The following is a 10571-nucleotide window of genomic DNA, read 5'->3' on the forward strand; positions in this document are numbered from 1 at the left end:
TCTAGTGCAGTTGATCGCCAAGAACTTATCTTAGGTGTGGGCGATGGACCCCATGGAGAACTCCAGTTTGGTGTCGAGCAGCATCCATGCGCTGTCGACTCCAACCTGACAGAATGCGACCTCCAGGGAGCACCCAAGCATGGCCATGGCCACGCACTCGTGGCCGGCGGCGTTAGACGGCGATGAGAGCACGATCTCAAGGAAGAACACGTCCCTCATGTCTTCTAGCTTGATGGCTCTACCTGCGGCATCTGCATCCCCATAGCCGTTGGTGGGATGGAGGACCCACCGGTCGTGGACCCTAGACATGCGTTCCGATGAGGATGTTGCTGCGATGTGTTCGCCTGGTGGTGGAAGCTCAATGCAGGGGGCACGAGCACCGGTGAATGGATTCAGCAGCGTCAGGGACGCCACCTCATCCATGAGCGCCAGCCACCCACATGAGGAGCCGCACGCCACCTTGCCGCGCACATTGGGCAGCGTCTTGGACAAGACCTTCTTCTCCAGGACGCAGTAGAAGCCGACACGGTCCGAGTCAGGGTTGAACGGGAGCAGTAGGAGCGACCTGAAGGTCACGAACGGGACGGCGGTGCGCCATGGGGAGCAAGCAGATTGGAAGGACGCTGCGTCGTGGCCTGACGTGAGACGCTGCCCGATGGACTCGAGGAGATCCTCTGGCAGGCCGGATCTCCAGTCAGGGAGAGGTAGGGACCTTCTCTTGGGATTGAGAGGCTGAGCCATGGAAGATAGATGACATCAACTATGGTTCACGCAAGAAATGGTGTTTGGTGTCTACTGTCGCAATGGACCATGGATTGGGGAACGGGGATATGGGAAAAGTATTCAAAATGAATAGACCCAAGGTCAATTTTAGCAAGAAACAACAAGCGAGGGCGATGGAACACGTGAGCGTGAAACCAAATAAAAGGAGGAAAAAGTTGTCCCTTTTGCAAATGCAAAGAGGGGAAGTAATTAAGTGTAGGCAGATTTGGCAAGGTTCTTAGAAATACAAAGATGTTCCTTTTGTCTTAATTCTCTTTCCTTCTGTGTTAATTCTCTTTCCTTTTGCTCGTTGCCATGTATGCTGGTGCATGCAAACATGCAATATGTATATGGATAGCACAATAATTTTCTACTTCCTATTTTGTCGTGATTCCTCTATCACATGGCAGGCAATATTCAATCACTTGGTAGCATGCCCGTACGTTGCTATGTGATAACTAATAATTTATACTAAAAACACACGCATCGCACGATAAGATAACAATACTGTAAAAATTAAATACCAACGTTAAAGTGACATTTAATCCAAAAAGCAAAGTTTATGAATTTAACACAGTCATGGAGTGCGCGGCGTCGCAGGCTCACAAACTCTACTTTATAGACCTTTTCGTGATGCGGCTAAGATAATGTTTTATATTGGTAGGAAGAAATCTCCGATATCCATTTCTTTCATTGTAATCCATTTATCTGGACAATATTTGAGGTGAGGGCACGGTTATAGTTTTTAGTAGCTTTGCAATATTATCCGAAGCTTTGAGATGATTGATGTCTTGTAATGATCCTTATAGAGATTGGGTCGAATCCAACCTAGAGCCTCGGAACCCTGCATCTTTTCCTGGATGGGCTTCAGTTCAGATGCGCCGATAGCAATATCAACGATCTCCAATCGATGGACCAAGTCGTATGGATCCTCATACAATGGCTCAGACATGTAGATTTTGTTCTCCTTGTACTTGGATACACTTGTTCCACTGAAGCTTTTATTGAAATGTTTAGACACGAACAGTATCTAATCACCGATGTCCCTCACCTTGGACCACTCCGGCGTACGGTCGTGGAGGTTGCACTTGTAGATCGCGCTGCTGTAGGTGAAGCTCTATTTCTCGTGGAACGTGCTCACCATGGCACCCAAAATGTGTAGCTCACCGTTTGATTCTAGGTAGCTGCGGTGGCAGAGCCCCGCAGGTGGAGACAACGATGGTAGCAGCGTCGCGGTTGGAGTAGCGCCGGCGGCGTTGCTGCTGTAGACGGAGATTTCTATAGTGCAGTTGATCGCAAGAACTTATCTTAGAAGTGGATGATGGACCCCATGGAGAACTCCAGTTTGGTGTCAAGCAGCGTCCATGTGCTGTCGACTCCAACCCGACAGAACGCGACCTCTGTGGAGCACCCAAGCATGGCCATGGCCATGCACTCATGGCCGGCGGCGTCAGACGGCGACGAGAGCACGATCTCACGGAAGAACATGTCCGTCATGTCTTCTAGCTTGATGGCTCTGCCTGCGGCATCCGCGTCCCTGTAGCCGTTGGTGGGATGGAGGACCCACCGGCCGTGGACCCTAGACACGCGTTCCGATGAGGACACCGCCGCGACGTGTTCGCCTGCTGGCGGGAGCTCAATGCGGGGGGCACGTGCACCGGCGAATGGATTCAGCAGCGTCACGGACGCCGCCTCAACCATGAGCGCCAGCCACCCACACGAGGAGCCGCACGCCACCTTGCCGTGCACATTGGGCAGCGTCTTGGACAAGACGTTCTTCTCCAGGATGCAGTAGAAGCCGACACGGTCTGAGTCGGGGTCGAACGGGAGCAGCAGGAGCGACCTGAAGGTCGCGAACGGGACGGCGGCGCGCCATGGGGAGCAAGCTGATCGGAAGGATGCTGCGTCGTGGCTTCACGCGAGACGCTGCCCGATGGACTCGAGGAGAGCCTCTGGCAGGCTGGATCTTCAATCAGGGAGAGGTAGGGACCTTCTCTTGGGATTGGGAGGCTGAGCCATGGAAGACAGATGACATCAACTCTGGTTCACAAGAAATAGTGTCTGGTGTCTACTGTCGCGATGGACCATGGATTGGGGAACGGGGATATGGGGAAAGGATTCAAAATGAACAGACCCAAGGGCAATTTCAGCAAGAAACAACAAGAGAGGGCGATGGAACACGTGAGCGTGAATCTAAATGAAAGGATGAAAAGCTGTCCCTTTTGCAAAGGCAATGAGGGGAAGTAATTAAGTGTAGGCAGATTTGACATGGTTCTCAGAAATACAAAAAAGTTCTTTTTGTCTTAATTCTCTTTTCTTCTGTGTTAATTCTCTTTTCTTTTGCTCGTTGCCATGTATGCTGGTGCATGAAAACATGCAATGTGTATATGGATAGCACAATAATTTTTTACTTTCTATTTTGCTGTGATTCCTCTATCTCATGGCAGGCAATATTCAATCAAGCAGCGTGCGGGAGATATCGTGGGATCGTAGGCATGGGCAGACGGACGAACCAAAACAAATGTCACACCAAAAAATATCCACACTTTGTTCTTTTTAGTTGGAGAAGCAGCATGCGGGAGATGTCGTGTGATCGCAGGCGTGGGCAGACGGACGAACCAAAACAAATGTCCCACTAAAAAATATCCACACTTTATTTTTTTTAGTCGTAGGAGATTGATTATAGATAGATGCCCTGCTAGTCATCCATCTTGAGAAGAAACAGTGGCTCTGTGTACTTGGTGGCTAACCAACATATATGTAAAAAATGCTTTAAACATTTTGGAACATGAAAGCTACTGGTGCGTGTTTGGAAGCTAGTCATGTTAGAATAAGATCTTGCCAGTCACCACTCACCAGGGAAATGTATGAGACCAAAACTAAATCCATCGGAAAGCGATACATAAGCTCTAGAAAAATCTAAATACTATATGAACGGAGGACTACATCCATTTGATTTTCATTTGAATTTGATGGCGAAAGTAGCCCTCCGACCAACCACACGCAAGCAATTTGTTTGGCCACAAGGTTGAAAACAAACAGACCGTATATTATAAAGACAAGAGTGGAACGCTAGGCATCATGATGCTTGAAAGAGTCAGGCCCTAGGAAATTTAAGATAATTCCAGTCTTCGACAATGTGGTGAGCACATGCGTAGGATTTCCCCCCAAAAAAAGCCAAGGAACGAATATGCATGCATGCAATTTTAGAAAAGCTAAATATGTAGATTAAATATTGTTGCCTGGTGGCTATTTTAACAAAAAAAAAAAGAGCACATGGGACCAATTAGCCTCCTATACGCGTAGTACTTACCCTGTCTTTGTCTTTCTAGCTAGCATCTTTAATTTTTCATTCACTTTCGGTTCCAGCGAGCAAGTAAACTACTGCTACATGCAGATTTCTAATTAATTGAAAAACTGTCATCACACACATGAGCAAATAGAGTGACCCAGCAGCACATCTGGCATCACTCTCTCAGTGCTACTGTCATGGAAGTAGACCTGGAATTAAGATCTCCCCCCGACTAAGTAAACCAGGAAGATTTAGCATGCAAATCTCAGCTGGATACCTTCCATCGTTCTATGTTTATTCAGACTCATGTTACACACGCTTGAAGCTACCATTTTGTAAGATCTCCTCCCGACTAAGTAAACCAGGAGGATTTAGCATATGCAAATCTCAGCTGGATACTTGCATCATGTATGTTGACTTATTGAGACTCATGTTACACAATTGAAAGTTATCATTTTGGCTAGAGTATTAGTTGGGCTGCCTTACTTCTGGCCACTCTCCTGTTTTCTTAGTAGCACAGTCTGTTCTAGTAGAGTAGTGAGTTTTTTTTAACTCTTGTAAGTTTGTATCCTTTGTAATCCTTCTATTTTCCATCGTCTAATATATTTTGTGCCAAAGCTCTTGCCGTTCTTTCAAAAAACAAAAGTTACCATTTTGGTGTGCCAAATATCAACGTCGTCATAGATAAACTTAACAGAGTGAATACTAAAAGATAAGCGCACTTCGCTACACTGATTTTATCCTTGCACGTGTTTTCATTGTTGTTTGGGTGGTAGATGTTATCATGCACGCTACTCCCTCTATACAGAAAGATAGTTGCCTAGGGTATTGTATAGGTCAAACGTTTTTAAGTTTGAATAAATTTGTAAAAAAATATTAACAATATTTGTATCTCCAAATGAGCTTATTATGAAAATATATTCAACTATTAATCTTATAATATTTGTTATGCATAATAAATATTAATTGTCTCTTATATGTATTTGGTCAAAGTAAAAAATGTCAGATTCCTCGGAAAATAAGAATGATATTTTTTTTATAGGATGGAAGGAGTAACTAATAGGAAATAATATTTATCTTTAGTGATCGTTTGTTAGAAATTTTAGTTAGCTAAAGTGTTGGAGCAATTTGAGCTAAAGAAATAGTGTATGATATTGCTAGTATCAAAATCTTGTACGCTAAAATTGTCCTTAGCGAAACCAGCTAGAGGCTTTTGCTTTGGCTGCCAGTACAGCGCGAGAGCCACATAATTATTGAAGAAGCCATCGTGCAACACACGCGGGGAGGCCGCGGAATCTCCCGCCGTTATACATTTTATAATATACTCCTATGTGATATACTCCTCCTGCCACAACAACAACGTTACTGGAACCATAAGGGTATTGTTCTGTCTGGGGAAAAAAATCTAATTCTAATATAGTACCAAGTCAAAGTCAAGTCATTTTGGCTAGGATCAACTTTCTCCAAAAATTATTTATGATACTCCTTCATTGCAAATTATATATAAGAAGTTGTGGGTTTGTTAGATACATAGCTTTTGCTATGCATTTAAATATATCTGTAGATGCATAATCAAATAATGTATTTAGAAAAGTCAGAACGTCTTATAATTTGGAACGAAGGGAGAGTGCTTAATGAGTATTATTAGATTTGCCATATGTATACATACTTTCATAATATACCTACGTAGTATTATAAATACTGTTGCTATTTTTTCTATAAATCTCATCAAACTTGAGATCGTTTGACTAAGCTAGAGTATAGCTTCTTTTTTAGAGAGATGTATATATATATATATATATATATATATATATATATATATATATATATATATGCTATTATTAGATTTGCCATATGTATATATACCGATCGATCTGCATCAGCTGGAGCAAACTGGACAACAGACTGGACCCTACCTACCTACACAACAGATACGTACAGCTCGACAAAACTCCTTTGTTTGGACTTCGGAGAACGAAAGAAACGCAATCCTACAAAGGCTACAATGGCACGTCACTTGTTTCTCCTTTATTTGAAGTTTGAACGAACAGACAACACACATCATGGGACGTTCACGTCCACGTCGATCGTCTTATCGCGTATGCATGCATATATCGATATCATCGATCCACCGGCCGGCGGAGGGCCGGAGCATATATATGTATATGTAAACAAACAAAGCAGCACGAATCACGGCAAAATCTGGTGGAAGGAAGAAGGGGTACGGTGTAGTGTAGCATATGACGTGCGTACATACCTGGCCAGTTCAGCCTGCTAGTAGCCGCAGTAGTAGTGCCTGCCTCCAAGCTCGGCCGCCGTATAGCTCCTGCTTCTGTTGGTTCCAAGTCGTCCAAGCTAGCGGCCCAGCCCGCTGCGGTACGTTGCCGCGGCCGCGGGGTGCGGAAACGGCGCCGGAGAACGTGTGTGATCAAATCAAATATATTGTCGACAGCGAGGAACAAGATCGCGGGATAGCCGGACGGCCGGGCCAGCCGCCGGTGCCGGGCTGCGCGAGGGAGCTTTCGCGCGGCTGCCGCTGCCGCCGGCGGTTGGTTGGTGGTGGTGGCCTGCTGGGGCGAGCAACAGGCAATGCAGCAAGTTGCTGGCGCTCTGGCTAGTACTACTCGTAGCTAGCTAGTGCGTCTGGCACTCTCACGCCTCGGCAGCCATGACCCCCAGGCGCTTTTTATAGGGAACGAATAACAGGAGAGCCTCATGTATGCAGGTACATGGGGGCAATGGGCAATGACGACCGAGCGATTTATTAGCTAGCGAGGATTTTTAGGTCACGCAGGATGGATCGATGGGCACGCCGGGCCAGCCGGGCCGGCGATGAGGTGTACGTGCGCGCGCGCGACATGGCCGAGTGCCGAGTGCTCTGCTACGGGGTCACGACGTCAGCGCGGGCGGGCGAGCAGGCGAGTAGTGGCCTCCACATGCGCGCGTGTGTATCTTTGTCAGCGGCCAGTGCCTGGCCTGGCCGCCGGGTCCTCGTTCGTGAGCGCCAAGTGTAGCTAGGACTAGAAGGATCTAGACCCCGCCGGCCCGCTAGCTAGGTCATCGATCGCGCGCCGGGGGATAAAGAGGTCTTGGTTGGTTCTTGTTGGTTTAATTGTCTTTTTCGTAGTACGTTCGGCTAGGACCATGCCAGTAAAAAGTTATTTTGTGAGCGGTCGTTGTGCCTCCGGGCCAGAGAATTTTTCTCCTGACGCTGCCAGCTAGTATGGCGCGGCACCGGCACGGCAGGGCTCGGTGGGTTAGAGCAAGGCTAATGGATGCGCCCGCTCGCCGGCTGCAAGAAGCTCTAGGTCACCCGAGCTGCTGAGCAGTGGTGGCGGATCCCACCGATCTTTAATGCTTCGCTGCGACGTGGAAGAACTAGAGTGGGAGAGCGGCAGCCACAGTGCATTTCGCCCGCTTTTTGCCGGCGTCTCGCGAGTCGCCCGCTTTCTTCTCTCTCCTGCTTTCTCTCTCTCCCACATCGGATTTCGTCAGCTCTTCGCCGCTTATAATATTTGCTCTTATGCATGGTCTGTTGCCATGGATGGCCACTATTTCCGGGACGAGAGGAAGCTAGTACTAGCGTCTAGCGTCTAGCGGCGAGATTCATCTTCCCAAGTGGGCGACCCAATACGTTCTTCAGTCTTCACCGGGCCAGAACCGGACATGTACCGAAACTGACCGAAAGATCAAAGGCCAGCCAGACAGTTACTTAATGCCTATTCTATAGGAACAACATGGCAACTGGATTAGTCAAAAAAAAAACATAGCAACTGGATTAGTATTAATTACTCCTAAGTTACTATGCTAACCCTTTTTAGGAGTTACTAGTAATATTAATTGTGATATTGTACGAATACTGTACATATCCTTTTGCTATCACACAAGAGTACATTGTTTTTTAGTCACACAATACATGACTATTCTATCTGAACAACATGGCATCTGGGTTAATTACTCCTAACCATGCTAACCCTTTCGGAAATGTTCCACCGTGGGCGTCCGCCCCGCGCCCGGACGAACGGACGCTACGTGGCATCACGTGGTCCACGTATTTTCTCACCACACAAATATATCTACTCCCCTCTGGTGGCCAGACTTATCATTTCCGATTCCATCTCCTCTCTCTCTCCTTCATCTCTCCATTGTGTACCCTGTGACTCTCCTCCCCATCTCGAACTCAGGGGTGCTCGCCAACTGCTAGCGTAGTAGGTGGTGCTCGTGTTAGCCAGGTAGGGGGTGCTTGTCGGCTGCTGGCCGCTCACTAGTGGTGCTGCAGGGGGTATTCGCACGAGCAGGACGCCGTGCTCGCCAGTTGCTCCTCACGCAGGTGCTCACCCAGCGCTGCTCTCGTGGCCTCGCGCGGGTGCTCGCCCATCGCAGTGCCTCCACTGGGGCACCGGCGAGCTCCATGCACCGTCGCCGACCTCTACAATGGTGTGGAGCTTCGCAGTGATGAGCCTCCATTCGTCCAAGCAGCAAGGTGATATTGCGATGGAAAGCGCATGCTGCAAGCGTATGTTTCAAGTGTTTCAGAGGTGTGTTGCAAGTGTTTCACATTGATGTTGTAAAAGTAGATCGGGATGTTGCACATGTGTTGCAATGGCTATGTACGTATGTTTCAAGTATAGGTTCGAAATATTTTATCTGTTTTAGACGTATGTTGCAAGTGGTTTCATCTAAATGTTTGCAATGGCTACACATGTGGTTTTCAAGTTTTCTATGGTGTTTCGCAAGAGTTTTCAGACGCATGTTGCAAGTGTTTTAACTGTTTCGGACGTATGTTGCAAATATTTCCTCTAGATGTTGCAAATGTGGATTTGGTGTTGCACATGTTGTGGTGGGACCCATCTGCAGCAGCTGTCTGCTGCAGCTGCTGAGCCCGCCTGCATTCGCGTGGGTATGGAGGGAGCACGAGAGGGATACCATGCGAGTGCAGATCGAGACGAAGCGACGTGTGCTCCCACGTGAAGCAACGTAGGCGTGCGGCGTGGGCGTCCGGACGCGAGCCCCGTCCGGATGTCCGGGCACTGGCCTTAGGAGTTATTAACTATTATGATACCGTACGAAAACATTTGATTAGTTATACGATACATACACCCATACATGTGCATGCCTCACTGTGAATGGGCTCGTTGCATCGTATACCACGAAAAAAGTCGCATACGACTAAAAAACGGAATTAAATCTCAGAATAATTTTAGAAAAATTTCAAAGATCCGTGAGAATTTGAGGATTTAAATCCAAGTAGACAGGTTTCATCATGATAAACTCAACCAGCTGAATTACCTCTTTGCGTGGGGTCAACACATTTAAGATCTTATCATTAATGTCCTTTTGAATAAACTAGGGTTGTTTGGTTACCAACCATAATTTGCCAGGACTAACCTTATGTAAGCATGACAAGCCATAAAAAGCGTGACGGGAAAATTTTGATCCATATTTTGTCACGTGTTTAAGGAAATCTTGCGTTACTTTTTTTTTATTCTATGACATGTGGAGCTTAGGAGAATCTCGTCTAAGTTTATTTACCAACAAAACAATTGTCAACACTTGGTCAAACTTACCTATGCTAAAGTGTGGTTAGCAACCAAATACCTCGCCAATGTTTGAATATAGTAATATAAGATTTGACATATTTTAAAAGGAGTAAACTTATAACAACTTGACAATTGGGTGTAAATCTGTGCAATAATTTGTCGATTGCTCAAACAAGTGCAACAACTTAGCAAATTGACGCATATCAACATGGCAAAATATGTAGTACTCACTAGTAGAGAACAGACCTTTGATCCTCGATTAAAAGGGGCTCTAGTCCCGGCATTTTTTTGCACCCGAGACTAGAGATACCTTTAGTCCCGGTTGGTGGCTCCAACCGAGACTAAATGTCCCTCCCAACGGCTACTGTGTCAGACAGAGGTGGCAGGGACCTTTAGTCCCAGTTGGAACCACCAACCAGGACTAAAGGTAGACTTTTATTTTCGGTTGGTGGCTCCAACCGGGACTAAAGGTCTCTGCCACCTCTGTCTGGCGCAGGAGCCGTTGGGAGGGACCTTTAGTCCCGGTTGGAGCCACCAACTGGGACTAAAGGTCCCCCTTTATATATCGGTCATCTCCTTCTTCCTCCCCGAGCCTGAGCTCAGCACATTTTGAAGCTCACTGCACTAGTGTTCTTCCTCCCTCCATTGTTCCTCCATCCATTCTTCGATTCCTCCGTCGATTTCTTCGATTCATCCGTCGATTCTTCGGTTGTAAAGGTTACCAATCTCATACTCTCATTTTTCACCATTGTCTTATCTCATTTTGTTCACTATATATATATATAGTTCTTTATTGTGGTTTTTTTTCATTTATAAGCAATTTGAGCTCAAAATCACTTCAAGCTTGCATATTTACATGAAGGAAGGTTAAAGTAAAAACTAGTATTCACCGTTCATTTGTAGCATGCATAGCACACTTCATTGTTTAGAGATATAGAGAATTTTAGAGTTTTTTAATTTTATTTATTTATAAAATG

The 10571-nt window shown here is 46.3% G+C and overlaps 1 protein-coding gene across 1 annotated transcript; it reads right to left on the minus strand.

The window, feature by feature from the left end:
• Positions 1-30: 30 nt before the first annotated feature.
• On the minus strand, positions 31-741 carry LOC136460779 (uncharacterized). Its single transcript, XM_066460354.1, has one exon. It carries the CDS (start codon positions 739-741, stop codon positions 31-33), a length of 711 nt encoding a protein of 236 aa, XP_066316451.1.
• Between the last annotated feature and the right edge of the window lie 9830 nt (positions 742-10571).

This window comes from Miscanthus floridulus, chromosome 6, assembly GCF_019320115.1.
Source record: "Miscanthus floridulus cultivar M001 chromosome 6, ASM1932011v1, whole genome shotgun sequence".
Classification (NCBI taxonomy): domain Eukaryota; kingdom Viridiplantae; phylum Streptophyta; class Magnoliopsida; order Poales; family Poaceae; genus Miscanthus; species Miscanthus floridulus.